A 25,752-nucleotide genomic window follows, 5' to 3' on the forward strand; every position below is an offset into this window, starting at 1 on the left:
AGGTAGGGGGGTAAGAGATCAACCAAAGGACTTGTATGCATGCATATAAGCATAACCAATAGACATAAGACACTGGGGGATAGGGGGGGATAGGGGACTGTCTAGGGCGGGGGGAAAAATGGACACATATGTAATACCCTTTGTAATACTTTAAGCAATAAAAACAAAGAATATGGTAAAAAAAGAATACATAAGCTAATGTGGAATGAATAAGTATAATTGTACTATGTATATATTTGATGTATTCTATGTTAGTCATATGTAAGTTAGCATAGCTCCCTGGAGTCCCCGGGGAACCAATCGTGCTGACCCTGTGATTTCGGACTTCTGGACCTTTGTGACGGCAGCCCTGACAAACCTAACACAGCAGTCACCAGGGGAGGGGGGCAGAAATGCCTCGGTGCGGGGTGCAACATAAAGAGGGTGTCCATTGTGGGGAGCAGGCAGCAGCACCTGGCGGGTGGAGGACTGGAGCCCAGGCGGGGTCGCGAGGGCAGAGGCGGGAGGAAGACCAGGCCAAATGGGGGTGTCAGGGCCCAAGCCCAGTGAATGGGCTTCTGCTCAGGAGGGCAGCCCCGCCCAGGGTGTAGGAGCCGAGGACAGAGGTGAGGAGGGCATCCTCATTCAGGTGAGCACCTTCGGAACATGACCAGGGGTGGGCAAACTTTTTGACTCGAGGGCCACAATGGGTTCTTAATCTGGACCGGAGGGCCGGAACAAAAGCATGGATGGAGTGTTTGTGTGAACTAATATAAATCCAAAGTAAACATCATTACATAAAAGGGTACGGTCTTTTTTTTTTTTTTAGTTTTATTCATTTCAAACGGGCCGATCCGGCCTGTGGGCCGTAGTTTGCCCACGGCTGGATTAGACACACACAGGTGACTAAGTTAATTAATATATTAAGGATAATGACAGACAGGTTTCTCACTACTGGAGAAGGAAGTGCAAATACAGAAGAGAAAAACAAAACAAAAGCCTGCCCTAGAGTAACCCTGGGTGCTGGATCAGAATAGCACTGAATTCATGGTTTGTCATCCATCTCCGTACGCAGAGGGATAAAACACACACAAAAAGTACGTGTCTGTGTAAGTGTATGTCTAAAGAGCGCATGCTCCCCGACCCTGTCCACGCGGAGGGCCTGGGGACGCCATTCTCTCATGGTGATGAGCAGCGCCGGCCCACGTCTTAGTTTCTCGATTCCATTCTCCACTGAAGGAATGGGGCTTCTTGGAAAAACAGGGCTAGGGCAGGGAAAGCAGAAGGTGAGCCTGAACCATGTGGGGGAGGGAGGCCAGAAAGCAAGGAGGTGCTCAAAGCATGCTGGGAAAACATCAGGAGGATATAGCAGCCAAGTACAGGACTCCCCCTGGCCAGATCGGAGACAATCTGAGCATCCAAATAATGACAAAAAAATGTTACAGCCCATTGAATAAAACAGGGACCTATGAAAAAGTAAACAGGGAGGACAGAAAGCTTTTCCATAAAGCAGAATGCCAACGAGCAAGTGTGGGAAGATGATTGAACTAGATCGCCATTTGGCAGCTATCAAGGAGTAATTATTCAGCCAGGAAACATCAATGGACGCCAAGATCAGCGGGTGAAAGGTTGATGGGAAATGGGCCACCTACAGCGTCTCAAAGTACCTCCCACAAAATATTCCTATTACAAAGGGGAAAACTTTACAATGGAGAAGCCTGACAGATACCTCCTTAACCAAATGATCGAAAGAACATCACCAATAAAAGAACAAGGCAAAGTCATGCTCCCCCTGAGAGGAGGCAGTAAGAACAGAGCTTTGCTCGGTGATATTCTCACAGAAAATAAACAGCCTCAATCTAATCATGAGAAAGCCACCAACAAACCCAAACTGACGGACATGCTGTAAGACACCTGGCTTGTCATTGTCAAACATGTCAAACCCACCCGGCCGGCGTGGCTCAGTGCTTGAGCATCAACCTATGAACCAGGAGGTTGTGGTTCCAATCCTGGTCAGGGCACATGCCCGGGTTTCGTGCTAGATCCCCAGGGAGAGGCGTCCAGGAGGCAGCCAATCAATGATTCTCTCTCTCATCATTGATGTCTCTCTCTCTCTCTCTCTCTCTCTGACTTCCTTCATCTATGAAAACAATAAAAATATGTAATAAAAAGTCAAACCCATGGGAATTAAGGAGAGATTAAAGAGGCATGACACCGAGCCTGACTCGGATTCCTGAGCTACGAGGGGCATCGATGAGACAACCGGCAAACCTGCATGGGGCCTGGGGCTTAGTTGGCACCAGTGTCAACTGCCCGGTTGTGACGGTCACAGTGTGGTCACCTGGAGAGGGCCCCTGGTTGCAGGAAGGATACACTCAAGTATTCAGGAGTGATGGGACGTCATTTTGGCAAGTCACTCTCCGAAGGTTCAGAAAAAATAATTATTTGTACTATTTTTGCAACTTCGGTGTAAGTCTGAAAGTAGTGGCAAAGAAAAAGACTTGGAGAGAAAGATATTAACGAAGTACACAGGTGATTTACACAGAGCCCAGAGGGGAACGACAGCATTTCTGGGAATACAATAAACCCGGGGAAATTCCCCCTTGTGGCACTCAAATTCAACAGCCGGCGGCTTTTTCTTGATCCAGGTACCACGGCTATATCAATACACGCATCCATCACCGTGTCCCTCCGTCCACGAGGGGCAGCGCAGGCAAGCAACAACTCACTGAGCTGGGAGCCCCCACACTTCATCCTCCACCCCCCCCCCGCCCCCGCGGGGAAGAGAGGAGGGATGCTCCACGTTTCGTTTCCATGGTGGGTGGTGTAGAAAACAGAGAGTGAGGCAACCAAAAGGCTCGCCTGTGTGTTTTGAAGAAGGCCCTCCGACTGATTTAAGCATCAAGGATTACCTCCAGTCAACCTTCTGTACTGATATTTCATTGAAGTTCTTTAAATTGTAAGGCGCAAGGTTGGTGACCAAGTGAACTGCCTCACCTCACAGGTTACGTTAGAGCAGAGGAAAGAGGTTAGCATGATGTTCTCAAGGTGCACCCATGTTGTCACAAACAAGACAAACAAACAAAACTCACAGACAACAGTGTGGGGTTACCAGAGGGGAGGGGGGCAGTAAGAGGGTAAGGGGGTCAAAGTATGGTGACGGAAGAAGATTTAACTCTGGGTGGTGAACACACAACACAACACACAGATGATGCACCACAGAATTATGCACCTGAAACCTATATAATTCTATTAACCGATGTCACCCAGATAAATTTAACTTTTAAAAAAGAACTACTGAAAGGATTAAGATGGCAAATTTTACGTACGTGTGTTTCGCCACAATAAAAAAACAGAAGTTAGGAGCACCATCCCTGGGCGGCCACCGGCCACACTGACTCGATATTCAGCCGTCAGAGGCCCCGCCACCGTGTCCTCCGCGGGGCACGCCAGGCCAGCCCCCAGCTGTCCCCAGAGCTCCCGGAGCTGGCGCTCCCAGCACAGTTTCATTTTCTCCCATGACAATATTCCCGCTGCCAGCGCCTTGCAAGAGCTTGGCTCAAAAAAGGGCCCCGTGAGTCAGGGTTTTGCTTTTTGTTTCTCATCTACAGCTTTTCCTCAACGGGTAGACTCCGGGGCCTGGATACCCTGCAGTTCTCCTCGCTGACTTGGCTGGAGGTTTCAGCCGCCTTGGCCTCTGAGAACACAGCGCCCATATTTACATTCTCCTGGAGCCGGAGCCGCTAGAACACTGTCAGATAGAAAGTGAAACCAGCGGGTCAGGAACAATCCCTTCCTTCACACAGCAGCACCAAAGAGCTACGCTGAGGGTCCTCCTCACCCCACCCCAACCTGCGGCCGGAGCTCGGAGAAAAAGCACAAATACGACCTGCCAGAGGCCCACTGTGGTGCGAGGCCCGTCCTTCCTCCCGGGCCTCCAGCCCGCGGACAGGGCCACAGTGTCTGCACCTATTACTGTCCCTTCGGCTCAGGAGTGCCCCCTCTCACTGGCTGACTCTCTCCAGGTCTTAGCTTCCAAACCACCTCCTCACAAGCCTCCTTCCTCTCCCCGGGCCAGGCCAGGCCTCACAAGACGCTCACCTCCAAGACCAGTTCTGCCTGTTCACCCTCGGTTCCCAGGGCCTGGAGATGCTTGCCTAAGAGACTGTGAGCTGACCATGCATGCCAGCACCATGATAGTCAAAGGGGGAGCCCCGAGGGGCCCTGCAGCCTAGGAAAAGCAGTTACAACGAGGAACATGACCACTGGCCCATAAAACAGAAAAGGTGTATAGCAACGCCGTGGGGATGCTAAGAAAGCAGTGGGGTATATACATTTTAAAAATTACTTCTCATAATCAATGCTTCATCTTATTTCGGGTTTTCAAGACAGCAACTGGAACTTGTTTACCTGAAAGCTCTATCTATGAGAATTCACTAGAAAAGTACTGATGCTCACCAACACGGTGCTGCCAATACCAAGAACCCAACAGGTGCGCGTGGTGACCGCGTCCGCACGGGCCACCTCCGAGCGTGAACGGGGCCTTGTTAATAGTTATACTTGCCTCTGAGTGGATGTAAAGAGGGACAGTCCCTGGGGAAACCAGACGTGAGGCTCCTCTGGTTACAGGAGACAGTTGCCCTGGGAACTGGTTCACTCTCTCTCATTGAAAAGGCTTGGACCAAATGTGTTTCAGGATTCAGAACTTTTTGGATTTTAGAGCGATAATATGGTGCACATACCATCCAAAACATAACACTCCCAGCAATCACAACCACTTAGCCAACGCAGGAGTATTTCTGCTGTAAGACGTGAGCATTCACACCGACTGGAATTAGCAAATTCTATGAATAGCTTTATGCCAATTCAGGGCTGGCGACTCTGCCCAGTGAGTCACGGCAGAAATTCTCAGTTTCCAGAGCTATTTGGGTTGCAAATGAGGGATTTGGATCTGTAATTGATTTCAAGTTATTTCTATCCTGGGAAAATATCACTGTTCCCATGTTATATACAAGGAAATCAGCCTCTTCTTCCTTAAATTGTACTTACATTATAAATTAATCTGGCACACACTATGTTTAAATTAGCGAGTAACAGCACCTTTATAGTCCTGAAATGGAACAGTTTGAATGCAGACTGCATTTGCATATTAGAGAGTGGGGAAATACCTTTGCTTAACATTTCCACAAAATTTGAAATCCTAAGTTGCCATTTAAAAATTATTATTGACTTAAAATTAGGTCTGCCTAGCAATGTGCATATATATATATGGTACATGTTTTACTTTACCAATCTAATACATACAATATTTATTTATAAAATAAGAAAAGCTTTCAATAAGATTCAAAACTTCTTTTAAATATCTCCCCTAAGTTTCCTTTACAATGACACTATTCCTACTCTTATGACATTTTAAATTTTATTTCAAACATTAAATTTAGCGCCAGCCAGGTGGCTCAGCTGGTTGGAGCATCATCCGACTCACCAAAAAAGGTTGGAGGTTCGATTCCCAGTCAGGGCACATACCCAGGTTGGGGCATATACAGGAGGAGACAACCCATAGATGTTTCTATCTGTCTCTCTCTCTCCCTTCGTCTCTCTCTAAAATCAATAAACACATCTTCGGGTGAGGATTTTAAAAAACTAAATTTATTACAAAGAACACTTTTATGAGTGTCGGTTAAATTGAGCTGGTTTATTGCTGTCCATGCAGCATGAATGAGAACTATGCCATCCTCTGAGGGGTCCATGAGCCACTCTCCCAGTTCATAGAAGCCTGCCTGCTCTCTGGAAACTGTGACATGAAACAAAAAAAACTACCGTGGAGGCCCAAAGGCAGGTGTACTCAGGAACCTTCTGGAAAGCTTAACTCCTCCCTTTCCTTAGCACTTACTAGAGCTTTGCATGAGAGGACAAACGTGTTACCTGGTACGGAGATGGGAGGAGTGTCACGCACACTGACCCGCGCAGGTGCTGGGGGACTTGGTCGCACGCCTGGCCATGTGCAGGAGGAAACCGCTCCGAGGCTAAGGATGGCCAAGGTGAGGGAGCCCCAGGCTCCACCTTCCCACCACGGAACTCACCAGCGTTTACATTCACATGCGCTGAACAGAACTGTTTATAAACAGATGCATAAAAATGTCAAAACTTGCTTCCAAAAACACACACACGCGGTCTCCTGAGTCCTCAGGAGCTAAGGGGGTGTGGGGTGATGATGTCAATGGCTGTTTACAGATGCCCCTGGGATTAGGCTCTGTGTTTTATATACACGATCTATTTAACCCTCACAATCACCCTGCCAGGTAGGCACGACTTGTCCTGATTTAAGAACAGGAAGCTGCGCTGGGTCTGCGCCAAAGCCGACTCTCTGCGCCGTTATCGGAGCGCAAGCATCCGAGAACAGGCTTGCACCTCGAGGGGACAGAATGTGCCCTCTGGGTGCTCACACGGGAACGTGCAAGAAAACTGGCGCGTTTCCAAGCTCTACTTGGACAGCGTGCTGGTTCCGACGGGTGCTTCCTCACGTTGGGAACTCGTGTTCCGAACATTTCAGGGAACATGAGTGTCAAAGTCCCCGGGCCTGCTGATGGGACATGGGGACATGCAGTGGCATTTCCCAACACCTTCTGTTTGCGGGGTCTTTGTTCTAGGGGAGGGGAAGCTAACGATGCAAATCCCCCACCAGCGAGGATGGAACTAAGAGATAAGTGAGCGGTCTGGGGCTTTTCCTAAAAGAGGAAGTCTTCTGACCCTGCGTGACCCCGGGGCTGCACTGATGAAAACTTTTTGTGTGATTTCAGCGGCGAAGATAAGCACGGGTTTAAAACCTGAAATTCCTAAGACAAGCTTTGTTAAACCTCCACACCTCTATTTGACCTCCTGACCCCGCAAGACCCTGACCAGGCCTGGGTCCCAGCAGCACCTCTGGGCGCGAGGCAGGGAGGGTCTTAAAGATCAATGATGTCACGCTGTCCCCTGCCCTTCCTAGCCCACAGCCAGCAGACGGGCCAAGGCAAAGGGCCGGATCTCCAAAGTGACAGTGCTTCTTGGAGAACACTTTCCGAGTTGCCTAAGGAATGCAGGGACCAGAGGCTGTGCGGCCGGAAAATCCCCTGCCCCTATCTGATGAATCAAGAATGAGGGTTAAAGAGATCAAGCCCACACCCAGGGACTCTCAGAAGGAAGAGTCTCCTCACAGCAGTCTGCTTCCATTTCCTCAGACCGGCGCTGGCATGGCAGTTACAGCAGAAAAGGTGACGGTGGGCCTGTGCACCCGGCTGTGGGGCCAAATCCCAGCTCTGGCACTTAGCAGTGAGACCACGGGCAGGTTACTGACCCTCTCTGTTCCCATGGGGCTTTGCGAGGTTAGATGAGGGTCAAATAGCTAGGGCGGTGCCTTCTAACTCACAGGTACTACGGGTTGCAGTAGAAGCAAGAACAACCTTTCCAGGCAGCAGCTGGGAGACGGATGTCAAAGATTTCAGATGGCATCCTCTGACCCAGCCGTACCACCTCTAGGAATGTTTCCCACGCAATCATGTGTGATGCATGTTTTCTTTAGAAAAAGGTACTCAATGATCATTCAATCTGTTGCAGATACAAATGTAATATTCTGTCTCATAAAAAAAAAAACACAACAAGAGGAGAAAGTCTTACAAAGTTGCACAGATAAATTACTTTCCAGGTACACTTCAGTTATGAAAATCTAACAGCATTTTTTTTACTCCATCGTCTTTTAAAGAGTGTTTTCTAGAAGAATTCATGGAAGGTAATAAGGACCTACAAGGGTGGACTGGCTTTTAAACAGATTTCATACATTTGAAATCATGCTGGGACTCCAGGACCTGGATGGCATCGGATTCTGCAACTCAGCAAAGCAAGAACCACGCACAGATTTCAAAGCATATGGGGCCGGGCTCCTCCTGCATGTTCCAACCCTCCCATATGGAGAACGGGAAAGGGAGCGGCCGGCTTTCCCTGAGTCAGCATGTCCTCTGAGCACCGCCTTGGCCGGTCCAGAGGACAGCCAACTCGGAAAGGCACCGCTTCCCTGCGGAGTTACTAGTAAGTGGAGGGCTCACTTCCATCTGCCCCTCTTCCCACGAAGAGGTGGGCATCCCTGGACCGTCCATCAAAGCCAGCCGTTTGAATGCCAGGGAAGACACCTTAGTCCTCAGGGACACTGGGAAAATGTGGGGGAAGTTACACAGGACGGTGCGTGTGATCAAGGGCAGGACCCGAATTACCTGCGTCGTTTGTCACCCAAGTCGCTGCATCCCTCCCGCCTCCTTTCCACGCTCCCAGACCTGCAAAGGGTGTGACTGTCCACCAGGAACACAGAGAAGACGAGGGGACAGGGAGAGGGGAGGCGGCAATACTTTCAGTGCTTACGTTTGAAAAGTCAAATGACAGAGATTGTTAGAAGGGCCAGCACACTGGCACCTTCCAAGAAAACCTATTGCACACAATGACAGACTGTGTGCTGCCATGTTTTCAAATCCGTGCCGGGCGCTTTATGCCTTCCTGAAAGACCGCCGCCTGGAGAGAACGCGCTCTGAGAAAGGCTGGCCTTGAAGGGGCTGCCTGGCTTTTCCCCTGGTGAGAACGAGGGAGCCACAGGCTGTGCCCGCAGCCTCCTTCCTGCTGTTGCTCCCACTTATCCTTTGGGGATTTCCTCTGAGTCGTCCCCTCTGCCAGGAACCTCTCAAAATAAAGGGCTACAGAAAATTCCTGTTGTTATTATTATTACTCAGCATCCAATTCAACTCTTTATATGCAAATCAGGCCAAAATCCAACACACAAACTGTACACTTTTGCAAAGAAGTCCAACTAGAAAAGAGCGAACAGTGCTACCCACCCTGAGCACAGCAGTACGTCTGAAGCAAAGACCGTCTCCTCCGCACACGGCACAACCGTCTTCAAATATTCTTAGAAGGTACTTCCGCTGCTCAACTAGCTCCAACAGTACCTGACACTGGATTTGGCGTCCCCTGTATTCCACTACCCCCCCCCGAACCCCCTTTGCCAACCCTTTCTGGACCACACTGTTTCCCTCCCTTCCCTGTCCTTGCTGAAGCAGAAGGTGCTGGCGAGACCTCAGGCTTGGTGTCAAGCACACCTGGTTTCCAACCTCCCCACTCTCAACCTATCATCTCCCCCAAGCCTTAGTCTCCTCATCTGGAAAGACATCTTCATAGCAACCTGGCAACGCCACTGTGAGAAAGACGTAAAGGACGTGTATATGAGGAGGGAAAGTACGAGATGATGGCTTCGGTCGCCCCTAAGACGTCCACAAGGAAATTCCCAATAGGAGAGCTGGACTCCACCGAGTCACGGAGCGGGCCACGCAGGCTCCATCCTCAGGAGGAGGAGGATGTCCACGTCCACCTCCCGGAATATTAGCTTCGTCTCCACTCTGCCTTCTGCCGGCCAGACTCATCTTCCCAAACGTCGCAGTCGCCCTATTCGAAACCCTCCAGTGGCCCGGCCCACCCGCTGAACCAACGCTGGGTTCCCAGCCGCCACCACTCAGCCCTGTCCCATCTGACTTCTTATGCCTGATTCCTTCCACCTTCTAAAACAGTGGTTCTCAACCTTCTGGCCCTTTAAATACAGTTCCTCGTGTTGTGACCCAACCATAAAATTATTTTCGTTGCTACTTCATAACTGCCATGTTGCTACTGTTATGAATCGTCATGTAAATATCTGATCTGCAGGATGGTCTTAGGCGACCCCCTGTGAAAGGGTCGTTCGACCGCCAAAGGGGTCGTGACCCACAGGTTGAGAACCACTGTTCTAAAACAACCAAAGCTCAGAGCTTCACGTACTTGAAAACAGATATATCTCTGTACAAAGTCCTTGTGAGCAGGAATCCCATCTTATTCACCTTTAAACTTCCCAGAATATCAAGCACAGCACCTTTCCCATCATATGTAGTAATTATTGAGGAGGGGGTCAATGTCTCCCATAGTACCCACTAAGGGCGGGGGTATGGTGGAGAAAAGGCAGAGATAGGAACTGTATGTTGTGATGGATAAAACTTATTATGATAAACAAGCAAGGGAAAATGATTGCAAAAACATGCAACTAAGAAAAGGATAAATTTACTATTGTCAAGACATTTCCCAGGTGAATCAGGCTAAGTGTAAGTACAAACTTCTAACTTACACTTATTCAATATCTCATTCAAAAAATCTTATTGAGCCCTAACCGGTTTGGCTCAGTGGATAGCGTCAGCCTTCGGACAGAAAGGCCCCAGGTTCAATTCTGGTCAAGGGCATGTACCTTGGTTGCGGGCACATCCCCAGTAGGGGGTGTGCAGGAGGCAGCTGGTCGATGTTTCTCTCTCATTGATGTTTCTAACTCTCTATCCCTCTCCCTTCCTCTCTGTAAAAAAAAAAAAAAAAAAAAAACAATAAAAAATATTTTTTAAAAAATACCTTGTTGAGCCCTAGGCAGTTTGGCTCAGTAGACAGAGAGTCAGCCTGTGGACCAAATGGTCCCGGGTTCAATTCCATCAAGAGCATGTACCTCGGTTGCAGGTTCCTCCCTGGCCCGGGCCCTGGTTAGGGCTCGTGTAGGAGGCAACCAATTGACCTGTTTCTCTCGCATAGATATTTCTCTCTTTTTCCCTTTCTCTTCCACTTTCTCTAAAAATCAATGGGAAAATTATCCTTGGGTGAGATTTAAAAAAAAAAAAAATCTTGTTGAGCTAAGTACTGAGCCAAGCACTGGGGAAAACTCAGGGGGAGGGCTACCAAGATGGGGACGTGACCTCTCTCCTCAAAGGTCTGCAACGCAACGCACAGCCACTGTAACACAAGGGGCCGTGTCCTGAAGCTGACACTGGAGGCACACACAGGATGCTACAGCCCTAACAACGCACTGTACGGCATAACGCACCCCTGCCAACTGAACACAGGCGCTCCACAGGGCCGCTGCTGGGTTCATTCTCTGCACCAGACCCACCCCCACCATCTCATTAGCCTCACAATGCATGTGACCTGGGTTTTATACAGGGGGACTTTTGGAAGGCATTTGCGGGGGCGGGGGTAACTATACTATTATATAAAAGCCCAGAGGAGAGTGAGAATTCTGGAAGATTCCAAAGAAGAGGGGGCATCTGAACTGGCCCTGGAAAGGTAAGGGATCCTCAGGTGGATGAGAAGGAAGGACCTTCCAAACAGAAGTAAGAGCACCACAGGGCGCGGGAGGGGGTGTGGACGGCTCGTGAACTACTTGTTAGTAACCCCAGAAGCTGTGCCCCTGGGAAATGGGCGCATGTGGCAGAGACACAGCCTGACTGACCGGCTAACCACAGAGAGCCACCTGTCCTGGCCCCTCCACAGGCACCTGTGTTGGTGGCGGCCCAGGGCACACCCAGCCTGGTCCATGAGCCTCCACCTGCTCTCTGGCCCTGTCCCTCACTGGCAAACACAGCACGTGGGCCCTGTTAGCTCCAAGGCACTGCGGAGGGTCTATGTCTGGACAGGGAACAACAAAGGAGAACTAGGTCAATCATTATAATTTAATTCAACCAACATGTACTGAGTCCTGGGGTTTGCTGAGCCCTCACATAAGGAATGGGCACCCTGAAATGTCTATTGGGGTCAAAAAGGCAGTCACTGGTTAGAGATGTAGAGCGTGATACATTGGTCATAGATGCAGAGTGTGATATACTGGTCAGAGATGTAGAGCGTGATATACTGAAACAGAGCAAAGAACTCTCCAGGGCCTTTGAAGAAGGCCTTCAAACCGTATCCCTACAATGAAGTGCAGAGCCCGACAAATACCCAATGAACGCTACCAGCACAGCCAGACGGCCACGGGTTACAGCCTCCGCACCGATGGTGGCGCCGTTCTCAGCCCTGGGGATGCCCCCCGCTGCCCTGGGCTTCCTGAGTCCCTGTAGCTTAGGCTTGACCCGAAGGCTCCACACACCGGCCCTCCCACGGTGTCACTCGGAGAGGCTGCCAAGCACCCCTCCTGCCGGGCAGGGAGGAGCCTCTGCACCCCACAGGCCAGGCCCCCTGCTGAGATGCCCCAAGACCCGAGCCACGGGGACGCCCTGTCCTAAAAATGCCTGCTGTGCGAAGGCGTGGTTGCGGGGCCCCTGCCATTCTCTTGGCTCCCTCACTTGGCTTTCTCCTCGGAATTAAAGACAACTGTCCCCGTCTCCACCTCACTTGAGTATTGCAAACCTGTTCATAATCACTTCCCTCTATAACCAAATGCAAAGGAACCAACAGGAGGACAAAAAACACTGCTGTGCTTGCGCATGACTTCCTCTTAGGAACGTGTGAAAGCGGCCTGGCTATTATCAAGCTCAGCGCATCGTGTCCCTGAGGCAATGCACACCCTGACATCTCCTCCTACACAGCTCTGCACCCCCGCCTGCTAACAGCCATCAGCAGCCCTTTCTACAAGGTAAGGGGGAGAAGGTTCCAAATCCTCAGGAACCAGCTCCTCCAAAAGCCTGCTCTACCCTCTACCCTCAGAACCAAGGCCTTCCTTGCTGGTAAACACAGGGCATTTGCCCAGAAGGAAGTTGGGGGCCACCAGGAACCCCCTCTGACACTGCTGCCGCCCCACCAGAGAGGGTTTTCAATCCTTCACGCCTCTGCTCTTGCTGTTCTTTCAACAGAAGATGCCGGGCTCACCCATCTGCCCGAGGGACACTCCCTCCTTCTCATGGTCGGTGGAGCGTCCCCATTTCTCTGGTCAAAGACACCCCTCCTCTCCCTTCCCTCCCACAGCCTTTTCCTTGCTGTGCTTCTATTAAGCACATCTTTCATTCTTTCTCTGTCTACAGATGAGTATTTACCTGCCTACTCGTCTAGCCAAGTGATAGAACAGGACATGTTCAACCTTCCATCTCCACAGCCCAGGCTTCACACAGAGCAGCTCAGCAATGCCTGCAGAAGGAATGAATCCTCCTCAGAGTTTTCTTTAAAAATATTTGTTTGCAGCCTGACCGGCGTGACTCAGTGGGTGAGCATTTACCTGTGAACCAGGAGGCCACAGTCAGATCCCGGTCAGGGCACCTGCCCGGGTTTTGGGCTTGATCCCCTGTGGGAGCGTGCAGGAGGCAGCTGATCAATGATTCTCTCTCATCATTGATGTTTCTATCTCTCTCTCCCTCCTCTCCCTTCCATTCTAAAATCAATAAAAATATACTTGAAAATATACATATATTTGTTTGCAGGAAGAAGTCTTCAGCTTAATTTCATCATTCTCATATTAATTTTAAGCATCTTTTTTCAAGCCTTGGCCCTGAGCCTGAAGGGAATACACATTTTTGTAATTCTTCCTTCCATACTGTGTTCTATCAATTGTATCTTCTTCCCAATTATTTATAACTCACTCTTAGTTATAATCCATGCTATCTGACCGGGCTGTATTATTCAGTAAAGACCAACTTTTCAAAAGGATTGAGTGAAATAAAAAAGTTGAGAAGGCTGTGTAGTAAACCAATAGTAAATTCGCTACTGGGAAGCTGTGATAGTTCACCGAGTTTCTTCATCTACCAAAGCTCTTATCAAAGCAAATAAATGGTTTCTCATTCTGTTGATAATTCGCAAAAAAATATACAAATGCTTCTATTGATTTTAATTAACAGATCTGTTTTTACAGCAATAAAGTTTTTGCATCCACTCCCGCTAACAGTATTGAACTATTACTGAATGTATGATGCGTAAATTCTCCTGACCCCAGATGCTATGGAGGACATTTTTACTCACTGTATTCTAATACCACAAAAGTGATAAAGCCTGGCATGTTTTCCATGAACCCCAGGTGTTGAAGGAACCATGTGAGCAGCTGTTATAATTAATTTACTCCCATATTCAAGCACTGCTACTAAAAGTTTTAAGAAAAAATTAATCCTTTACTACACAGTCAGTTCAACAACACATACCAGGCACTTCCTCTGGACACATGACCATGGGCCGGACACCTGATTTCTCCAGCTGAAGAAATGAAGGGGCTGACGATAATCTCTAAGGAAACCTCCAATTCTGATCTTCTGTGATTCCCCATCTTCCCTCCCACTCTGACTTACTTCATTCAGGATCATCTAACTCCTCTGTAGATGCTCTATCAGCCTTACAACATCTCAAAGTTTTATCAATGTTTTTGAGCCGCACGCTTCATATACTGTAATGAGGGAGAATCTGTCAGTTTTCCAGGCCATACTAGCATGTCATTTTTGGAACCCACAAAAAGAATGACCCAGTCCTACAACTCAACAACAGAGAACCCAAATATTAAATTCAAAAATGGACAAAGAACTGGAATAGACATTTCTCCAAAGGTACATAAATTGCCAAGACGCAAATGAAAAATGCTCAATATCACTAGCTATTAGAGAAATAACAATCACAATGAGATACCACCTTGAGAAGATAACAAGTTTTGGCGAGGATATGGAGAAATCGGAACCCCTGGGCATTACTGATGGGAATGTAACTGATACAGCCACTGTGGAAACCAGTTTGGGGGTTCCTCAACATGCTAAACATAGAATTACCATATGATCCACTGGATTAAAAGAACTGCCAACAGGGACTCACACAGATACTTGTACACGAACGTTGACTACAGCATGATTCACAATAGCCAAATGATAATAACAACCCAAGTGCCCATCAACAGATGAATGGATAAAGAAAATGGTGAAACATTATTGTCTTAAAAATAATGAGGCTTTGATACTTGCTACAACGTGGATGAAGCTGGAAAACATTCTGAGAAGTGGAATAAGCCAGTTACAAAATCTCAAATATTGTATGATTCCACTTACATGTGGTTCCTACTCGAATTCAGAGAGAAAGAAAGCAGAACGGTGCTCGCCAGGGGCTGAGGCGGCGGGGTTATCGTTCATGTATGTGCAGGGTTTCTGTTTGCGATGATGGAGAAGCTCTGGAGATGGATGGTGAGGAGGGCCGCACAACTCTGTCAGTGCACTGAACACCCCTGGATGGTATAAAGATGATTATAATGCTAAGCTGTCTGTTATGTAACTTTCACCACAACAACAAAAGCTCTAGACGTGTGTTTGTGAATTCACTACTTGCTGCCACTGTTTCCTTCAGTCCTGTTACGGATAATAATTATCCTTTCATTCCAGGCAACTTGAAGCATTCACTGGCCAAACAGAGAGAGAGAGAGAATAAGAATTAGGGATGAGTTTTCAAAATTAAATAAGGGCCAATTTCCCCTTCATGGTGATGTCATCTCAAACCATCTGAGGAGAAAACCTCTGCGGGCACCGCCCCTGGGAGGGTTGGAGCACAGTACAGTCCTCATCAGCGCGCTGGCCCTGCTGGGTACAGTGTCTGCCCCGAGGGAGAGGGACCTAGACGACCATCAGGACTGACCCACATGGTTTTCCTGAGTGACGAAAGACACCAGACCACAGCTGAAGTCTATCTGCCCAACTGAGTGTGGAAGAACTGCAGAAAACAGCAGCAGCAACAACAAAAGAGGGTGCTGCTTTATCGTATGCCGGTCCTGTGATTTGCTGAGAATCTGACTTTTAGAAAGAAAATGTATACAGTTGGCCAACAATGCTTCGTGTTAGCACTGTGGCTTGCCCTACAACCTGAGACAAGCCCCGCGGCCTCGGGAAGAACCCTAGAACACAGATATCTAGGATCACTTCGGGAACGGCGGTCACAGTTCCCAGCTGCTTGGTTCGGTTTTATCTTGCTTTACATGTATTAGTATAAATCAGGTTCCTCACTGGAAGCAATGCAGATCCTCTACGTAGCTAACTCAAAGCCAAGGTGATTGCTTCTTTACCTGTCAATATCTCCTTCTACGTGTAGTTAGCTTGGAATAAATACCTGTTAAATAAATGACTGAATGAATGAATGACCAAAAGTCCAGGTGACCCTTCTCTACCCCATCTCCCAAATTGCAACCTATCTTTGAAGAAAAAAAAATCTTAATGTATTAAAAGCACCCGTGAGAGAGGCAAATCCTCTCCAGTAATATTTTAAATTAACCCTGACTTCTCCAATAGCTGTATGACCACACCCAAAAATGGAAATAACAGGTCATCTACATTCCCCACTGGGGCCTCCCTTCCAGGCCCCCCCAAGTTCCCACTTTCATTCTGGTAACGGGGATAAGGGGTGCAGGCCATCTGTGTGGGTCCTTGGGAGTCCCCAGAACACCCCACATGCTCAGGGCGTCCTCTTGGGACTACACCTCAAGTCTAATTCTCTACCCTCATTCTACCCTGAGGACATTAGCCTTAAAGGTCAGGGAAACCATGCCTGAGTTAAGTTTTTCCACACAAACAAAATCTTTGAAGAGTCAATAAAGACTTACTTTCAAGATTACTATTTTAAAGTGAGATTGTACTTTCCTGTTCCATCAGCTGCAAATCCCCAAACCCAGCAGAATTCACTTAAATCTACAGTGTTTTCATTGGAAGAAAGCAATCATGCAAGCTCTGAGCCACTGAGCAGCTGGGATTTTTTTGCTGAAGGTTTGGTTTAGTCTTTATTTTTCTAGCTGCTGGCCCTGCTAACATGATTCAGTGAAGGTCGTATTTAATCTCGCAGAGAAATGCTACCTAAGCAGTTCTTACGTGGGCTTCAGTCAAAATAAATTGCCTTGGCTCTGTGTATAAGTCTGTTGCTCCCACCCAAGAATTACAGTCCAAAAGAACAAATGAAGGCAACTGTGAAATACTGTATTTGATTTCAAAAGAATTTCACTGCCTAGATGCTACAGGGCTGAGTATCTATATATAAAAACCCAGCGACCAGAACACAGTAAGGACCAGAACGCAGTAAGGACCAGAATGGTCGCTATGACACCCACTGAGGCCAGAGAACCGGCCCAATGGGGGAGTGGGGGCTGGCCGGCCAACCTCCTGCCGTCTCCTCCTCCCAACAGGCCTAGTCCCTATCCGCCAATTGGGGCAGGGCCGGCCGGACACCACCTGTGCACAAATTCATGCACTGGGCCTCTAGTTTGTTAACAACAAAGTTACTGTTAATAACTAACTAACCCACCAAGACAGTAGTAGCTCCCAAATGTTTATCTCCTGTTTATCAGCAAACATAGCTTATTTATGTACAAGAAGGTATTAGTATCCTTAGAACTTAAATGTCAAAGGAATACACTGATAAAGATTTCTTAAAGGCCTAGGTACACAAGAAAAAAAAAAAAAGAACATTTTTCACCCTGCGGATACTGAAATCCCTAACACAAAACGACACATACCAACATCCATGTGCTCAACGCATGCACAACTAGGTTCCACCACAAGTAGGTCTGTGCCAACCATTGCAAGCTGGAAGTCAGCCGCCTCAGCTAACCTTTGCTTACAGCTCAAAATCAAATCCACAAATATTTATCTAGTTCTTACTGGTATCAAGCGCTGGAGGGAATGTAAAGAAACCCAACGCCATCCTACCTCTCAAATAACTTGCCATGGAGATGTTGTACGTGGAAAAATCCAAGGAGTCAAGGATTTCGTAACAGTTCAAGAGGCTAGGAAAGATTCAAGACGCTCATGACCGATCACCATAGGAATGGCACACACAGGGCTTTGCTTCTGAAGAAATTTGAAGCATTTTATTATTTAAGGCTGACTAGACAGCTAAGGTTTGTCGGTGGAGGCACAGGGAGATGCAGGCACAGCTATAACCAAAACGACCACTCAGACTCGGCTCTCCTTCAGTCCGTCTAGGTTTGGGTCCTGTCTGTCCGTGTTACAACTTCTCCCCCTGCTCCTCTTCACACCTTGCTACATTTGCTAATCCCGCACTGTCTACTCTGGCAGCCACTAGCCTGTGCCCAGGCTGAATTAAGATGTGCGTGGGCAGAAAAGACACATTGGATTCTGAAGATTCAGAATGAAAAAAAGGGCATAAATTGTCTCATTGAGGTTCTTATATTAATTACATGTTGAAATGATAATATTTTGGATATGCTGGGTAACACAAAATACTATTACATTAATTTCAGCTACTTCTCTTTGCTTTTCTAACATTGCTACTAAAAAATTAAAAATTGTATTTGTATTGGACAGTGTTGTCCTCATCAATACTTTCTCTTCTTTCTTGGCTGTGCTTTTGGCATTTTGCTTCTCACCTCCCCACAGCTACACCTAGCCTTAGTTCATAACCATCCAAAAATGTCTCTGGTAGCTATAAAGGATCAAAGCTATTCTAAAAAAAACTTCAGACAAACATTACAAATTCAGAGGGTTCTTCAGTTATAAAAAAGCCCGAGGTCACTTTGAGTCACACTAAGTCCTCCAATGGGAGACTGGTAAAGGTTGGAGGGACGGGATACGACGTCCCTGGATTCCTTCTCTCGTGGCCCAGGAATATAAATGACAGAAAGATAAGGAATGCCTGCACTCACTGCCTCTGGGAACTCCTCACAAGACACAAGACTTGGATCTGTAGCCATCTGTCTACGCTAATTGCTCTGATCCAAAAACATAGTTGCACCTCTCTTATCTCCTCAAGAGGGACAATGGGTTCAGCCTGGACTAGGTCCCCAGCTTAAGTCCCCACAGTGCCAGGGAGACGCACCTCTCTTAGCATGTCCATTCCAAAAGGGATGACGCCCAGACCTTAGGGACACCTCTAGTTTGTAAAAGCCTTACATTCCAAAAGGTCAGGATGAGAACCTACAGAGTCCAACCCACGCCCCCGTTCCATCAGCTTCCAGGGGGTCTAGGTATGGGGACCAGCGTGGCAACATCTCTCCGGCTGCTGACCTGGTTGTAAAGATCAGTAAAGAACTCTTTTCTCCCAATGTCCTGTGTCTGCAGTATTCACATATAAAAAGGTCATATCTCAACACCCCAAGCCCCTCACAGTTCCTGACGCAACCTCACCAAGGATCCTTCGATCTGAGGATCGTGAGCCAGCAGGAGCTGTGCGGGACCTTCTCGTGTCCCCGTGGGAAAGCCCTCATGCTAGAGGCTGGCTCCATACGTCCAAGTGGAGAGAGCTCGAGAACGGCCCAGTCCACGCACAATGTCCTCGTCAGACACATCCAGCTCACTCACCCCAACCTTCCATTCACCCGAGGTGAGGTCAGACGGACACCTGAGAGTTGCCTTGAGAATATTTTTCTGCTTAAAAAAGTAATTGTGCTGTTGTATTCAATGTGCAAAAGACAAGTGTTTCAAGGAGGGGAGAAAGCCCAACACCTATAATCCCACCATCCAAATGTTTCCTTCCAGCTTTTTTGGGTTTTTTAATGATGTGTATACAAATATACGAACATTTTTAAAGTAAAATTAAGGTCACAATTGAATATCCTCTTTTCCCCCACTCAACATATAACACAAACATTTTCCCATCATTAAATGCCAAAACACAAAGGTAATAAGCTCTCTATACCCGCGGTCTGTATGTGCCATATTTCATTTAAATGTGTTCCTATTGTTGGGTATTTAGGTTATTTCCAAGTTTCCACTATAACAAAAAACTAGTTGAATAAACATCCTTGTCCCTAATCTTTGTTCCATCTCTGGTTACTTCATGTGAGTTAAGTTCCTAGAAATGGAATTACTAGAACAGAAAGTTTAACATTTGTAAGACTCTGAGTATGTAACCTAAACTGAATCCCAGAAAGTTAATTTCAATGTACAAGTCCAACTACAACGTGGAGTGATGGAGTGCTTATAGTTTCAACATCAGTGACCTGCAGGACCGTCCCGGCACTCATGGTTCAGTGCTAGCGTGTGCCGTCTATCCTTCAGGGGAGCACAGTACTGGCCCTTTCGTTCTATTTCCCCAATTCCCTAGTCACCTCCTACAACCTGACAAAAATGCAACAGTAGCAGGAAGACCAGCATGGGCGAAGAGAGGAGGGCATACGAGAGCTGGTGCGGCATTTCTCATCTATTCTATCAACATGTACCTTCCTCTCAGGGCCCGTGGCTGCCTCCAAGGGCAGTTTTGGGAGAGACTGAGGCCTCCGATGGGAGATCAATTCCTCCATCCTCTCCAGCTCTATCACTACCTCTATGGCGGCCTCAACCACGCCCCAGTGACACCACGCAGAACCTCCTGTTCACCTGTGACAAGGTGCCTGGTGCCTGGCAGTTTTCCCATCAGATGTCATCATCCCACAGATAAGAGGCCTAACCCCAATGTCAGAAGTGGGGAGTTCTCCAGGATTTCAACTTACCCTTGAGTTACTATCAATTAACTACCAATTTGCTCCCACTACCTACAAAATGCTTTCAGTGACATTCGTGCCAAGGCAAAAAAAAAAAAACAATCTACCTGCCTGATTCCTTCTCGCTCTCCCGCTCAAGAATTCAGGAGGTGCCAAAGCCGGTTTGGCTCAGTGGATAGAGCATCGGCCTGCAGACTGAGGGGTCCCAGGTTCGATTCCGGTCGGGGGCATCCCCAGTGGGAGATGTGCAGGAGGCAGCTAAAAAAAAAGAATTCAGGAGGCACGATTCTATTCTCTACCTTTTCATCACCTCATCCCCCAACTGTCACCCATTCAGTTCCCTCCCCACTGTTAGTCCACCACTCCACATACCCACTAGCACCCTTCCTGGGTGTGAGGACACCCTTCTCATCACCGTCATTTTCTTATCGTCTCCAATAATTCTAGGGTAAGGAGAACAACAACAACCAAGTTCTCTTTAAAAATAACACGTCAGATACTCCCTGAAATAAAGCAGTTTGTATGCAGTTGCTTCTCACTCAAAATGTCAACCTCATGAAATGAGGATTCTTGCCCGGCTGGTGTGGCTCAGTGGTTGAGCGTCGACCTATGAACCAGGAGGTCAAGGTTCGATTCTGGCCAGGGCACATGCCCGGGTTTCAGGCTCCATCCCCAGTAGGGGGTGTACAGGAGGCAGCCGATCAATGAGTCTCTCTCATCACTGATGTTTCTATCTCTCTCTCTCTCCCTCTCGCTTCCTCTCTGAGATCTATATAACTAAGGGGGGGGGGGGGATTAGGATTCTAAGCTTATGGGGTCAAGACAGTGTATTCTATCTATAAAGTACTTCTCTGGATCCTACAGAAACCTGACAGTCATAAGGTCAAGAACAAATTAAACTGGAGCTCACCTTTCCCTTGAGCACATTGGTGAGTACCAAATGCGACTACACAGATAGCAGCAGACTGCTAAGCACATCTGAAAAGAAATTCTTTATGAAAATTACACAGCAAGTAGTGAACTCTCAAAAATGTTTGTTTAATGAAAACTGGGCAGGCTTTTGTCACGCAAAATCCTAAATAAAGATATTTTATTGAACTAAATTGGTCTTGCCCTTGAGATAAAAATGCTTCGACTCCATCATCAGAAAGAACCACACAGCCTTCTGTTTCCATAAAAATGGGGACTCCAGGCATGTGCACAGGGCACGAGACACAGAGATGTTTGTGCTCAACTCTAGTTCTTTCTTGCTTACTGAAGCTAACTACTCAGAGGAGGAATGTGAGCCAAAACAGAAACATACAAAACAAAGCCCCAACTCGTTATGTCCTTTCTACACAAAGAGACCAGGTCCTCTGGCCTCCTCGGAGTGGAAAATTCAAACTTTCACCACCATAACAGTACTACCATTTTTATATGACAAGCAAGGTCAACACGGGCAGAGCCAACAGGGAGCGGCCACAGATTCCCTATTCAAAGCACTGTCTACAATGTGGATAACAGGTTCCATCTGCTCACCTTCCTACATAACACAGCCTCTGAGCCAATGAAAAAATAAAAAAGACTTGGCTCTGGGAGATCTGTGATTCAGCGCCTCTCCACTTTGCTCTGGCCCACACGCCAGAGGGGTAGGGACTCAGGACATCCCCGTGAATATCAGAGGCTGACTAGAGGGGACTAGGGGGTGTTCCTTAGGGCTAGAGAGGAAGGAGAGGAAGGGGCTGCAGATAGTTGCAAATCTGAAGGTTCCTGCGTGATTTCTAAAGGCCCCCTCCTCCTAGGTGCTTTTGATACACACGTTAAGTCCTGTCCAAAGATGACAGAACTATGCAGGCCCAATTTACAGATGTGAAAACTAAGGTCCAGAAAGGGGAAGTGATTGGCGAGTTACAGAGAGCTAAAAAACAACTCCAGGCCTCTGAACTTGGACTTCATGTACCCACCCCCAACTACACAGAGCCTTGGACATGGCTGGTTGTGACAAATACCTAATAAATAAATGAAATAAGGGCACAACGTCTGCATTCATTGGGTTACTAGCATAGTTCATGCCCTGGGGTCCCTGGGTCCCAAGCAGAGCTCAGTCACTGACAGCAGCCGGCAGCCGGAGGAACCGGGCTAACAGAGACCCGCCCTGCTTAATCCCTGACCGCTATCTATGTTGTCTCAGAACAACCAACACCTCGGGAAGCCTCCCAAGGAAACGCGCTTAGGTAGAAAACAGCTTCCCAGCTGGAAGTAGATCAACTAGATTTGATGATTCTAGTTCTCTCGAATCAATCAGGACTTCTGACTGGAATCCTTATGTGTTTGAGTAACAAAAATGGGCATATGAAGTCTCCCCAACGAAACACAATTTGTTTCAGAGACAATTTGTCGAAAGATGGACCTGGTGAGGGGGGAAATCATTTTAAAGGGATCACTGAAGGTAAAATGCTAGCAATCTGGGCCTCCTGCATGCGGCCGTGAGGCCGGGCCAAGTCCTGGAGACGTTAAAACTCAGCAGCAGGAGCCTGTGGCCTTCACTTCCTGCCGGCGCGCGGCCTTCGGTGCCTTAGATCAAGTATTGGCTTCAGACTTAAATGTGGACCCTAGAGATAATTTACTGTTGTTTTCTGAAAAATCAAGATTTAATCAAACCTTCTCACTCCCATTCCCACCACGGGGACCACCATGCCTGGGGCAAATATTGATCACACACACTCAGAGCCAAACCCAGGGCACCAATGGGGCAGGCAGAAAGCCCTGACCTCTGACCCCTGTGTGGGCAGGAACATGGTGTCCCATACAGATGAAAGAAATGACTTTATTATTAATAATAACTGACATTTCATAACAATTTATAGTACTTTTACATACTACCTTATGTACTTTTACATTATATATTATAAATATATACTATCCTTTTATTTTCACATATAAATGTCCCTAGAACATTTTACATGTTTCACATTACTTTCACATGTACAGTGCTGGGCACATAATAAGCATTCAATAAATACAAGTTAACTGAGTCCCTTTTAAAGATGTCGTAACAAAATACTAAAATCAGTTAGGGCACACCTGTAATAACAGCTAGTGAACTGAGTCTGAGGCAGTGATGAAGAAGATTCAAACTAAAGCACAGTGAGTTTAGAAAGATCTTTCTCTGATATAAGAGGGAAAATACATCGGTCCAACCATTGTTATTTCCATATAATATGGTCTCCATGACTACCATCTAACCTTTCTTCTGACCAAAAAAATAAATCACTGACAATACCATATTTCATTGTCAAACACTTTGATATTGTACATAAGTTATTCCGTATTTAATCCCTTACCATTATTTATGTAGTCTCAGAATAAGCTAAATCCCTTCCTGCTGAAAATTCTATAAGAGAAAGTCAGTGTTTAATCCGTCTGTGCTGAAAATTATAAGAGAAAGTCAGTGTTTAATCCGTAGTCAGGGCTTCCTGTTCTTTTTTTTAATTAATAATAATCTGATATAATTCTATAAATTAATGCCTTACACATTGATAGATTACTGCAATCTATGCAACCTCCTTTCATACACAGGACTTATCTGTTCCCCAAAGCAACACCATCAGATCTACAGTTAAGTATTATTATTACCTTCCACAGTACTGACCCCAAATGATAATTACTGTGTTTGGTTTTTAGTTGTGTACTGACAGCTCACTAGCTAGAACACAGTCTCTCTAGAGCAGTAGTTCTCAACCTTCCTAATGCCACGACCCTTTAATACAGTTCCTCATGTTGTGACCCCCAACCATAAAATTATTTTTGTTGCTACTTCATAACTGTAATTTTGCTACTGTTATGAATCATAATGTAAATATCTAATATGCAGGATGTATTTTCATTGTTACAAATTGAACATAATTAAAGCATAGTGATTAATCACAAAAACAATATGTAATTATATATGAGTTTTCCGATGGTCTTAGGCAACCCCTGTGAAAGGGTCGTTCAACACCCAAAGGGGTCGCGACCCACAGGTTGAGACCCGCAGTTCTAGAGGGTACAGACATTGTCTTCCTGCTCCCCAGTTGAACCCACAGAGTCTAGCACTGTGTGGGGGCATAGTGAATGTTCTAGGGAAATTTATTAAATGAATACAGGCCTTTGTCTGCTTTAAGCCCTTTTTGGTATAAAGCATATAATGGAACCATGCCCCAGATACCCCATTTACAGTTCAGTGGTCTGGTCTCTATCAAAAGGAAATTGCATGAAAACTCTCTAAAAACAACAGAGCTTACACTCGATAATACAAAGAATAAAAATACAATGGCCTTGGAAACATGAGACTACCATTGCACGTCAAATGTTAAACATCCAAAGTTTCAAATTTTCCACTAAGTTTCAACACCTTTAACTTGCTTCGGTCTATGGGGCATTTGCCTAATATAGCATTTCAGAAAGCAGAGGAAGAGAAAGTGAGGAGGCCGCAGTTCAGCGCTGCCGGGACTTTTAGGCAACCATTTGCCGAACATAACTTGCTTCCAATTTAACTGCAACCCCTTACTTTTGATGACGATGACATTTTTACAGGTAATTCAGTCTGAGATATGTGGAATTATCTCTGACTTTTCAAGGTCAACAGGAAAAAGACAACTCATTGAGAATGAAATATATAAATGTTTAATATTAGGAAGCAGTAACAAATCATAACAGACAAGAAGAACTCTTTGATCTATGAGGCCAAAATCTAACTTCTTACACAACAGGCTGTTATAAATTATAATCACTCACTAATTGCAGTGAAATTCCGGACTTTGCCACATCAATCAATAGATGTTTCAAGGTTACCTCTTAGAAATGTCAGTTTACACTCTACAGAGTCAATCTCCTGAAGTTTCCTTTTAAAAAAATAGATTTTTCCAGGATTTTTTAGGTTTCCTCCCCTCCCCCCCTCAAAAAAAAAAGGAAGGGGCGGGGAGGAAGGAAGGATAGATTGGGGGTTGAAAAAACTTGAGAACCCTGAAACTGCTGCCTGATGAAGTTAAACAGGGACCGCCCTCCAGCCCTGGTAAGGGAGTGTGCATCTGTCTACCATCAAGACCATCCAGACCCCTGTCTGCACCTGCCCTTGAACACCAAGACCTGCAGGCTGCTAAGTTCCAACGTTCTTTGCAACCGGTCTGAAAACTAATAAATGACTGCAGGCTTGACAGCAACCTTGGTGATTCCTGAAAATCCACAACAGGAAATGTAACTGTCCTCCACCCCCCCAGCCATTCATCAAAAGCAGACCGACCCCGGGCAACAGGGAGGCCGGTGGCGGAAGGCCACAGGTACCGCATACAGAAAGGTTCTGCATTTTCTCATTCGCTAACCCAGGACGGGGAGCACTGCCCACACTGGAGGGAGGAGACTGGCGAGGCAGGCAGCGGGTAAAATGTCCCCAAGTTCTAAACTCCATACTGTGGGGTTAAAGAACCAGTGAAAGCCAAGCCGCTCAAGTGTGGCCACCTCTCCTGCCTGTCCCCGGAGTCATACTTAGTGCCGATGAGCAAGGGTCGTGCCTGCAGCGACCACCCGGGCGCCTAACTGGTGCCGGGAATACTGCCTTTGCGCCGGGCTCGGGCTGCCAGCCCCCTCCCCGC

The 25,752-nt window shown here is 47.0% G+C and overlaps 1 protein-coding gene across 1 annotated transcript in view; it reads right to left on the minus strand.

Moving 5' to 3' along the window:
* The window catches only part of IRF2 (interferon regulatory factor 2), a 94,164-nt gene extending 68,692 nt beyond the window's left edge, over positions 1 to 25,472 (minus strand). Inside the window, exon 1 of the mRNA XM_015569747.1 lies at positions 25,408 to 25,472. Coding sequence (XP_015425233.1) covers positions 25,408 to 25,449 — 42 coding nt within the window. The 5' untranslated portion in view covers positions 25,450 to 25,472. The remainder of the gene's footprint in view (positions 1 to 25,407) is intronic.
* Positions 25,473 to 25,752: the final 280 nt, after the last annotated feature.

This window comes from Myotis davidii, unplaced genomic scaffold, assembly GCF_000327345.1.
Source record: "Myotis davidii unplaced genomic scaffold, ASM32734v1 scaffold184, whole genome shotgun sequence".
In the NCBI taxonomy this organism is placed as follows: Eukaryota; Metazoa; Chordata; class Mammalia; order Chiroptera; family Vespertilionidae; genus Myotis; species Myotis davidii.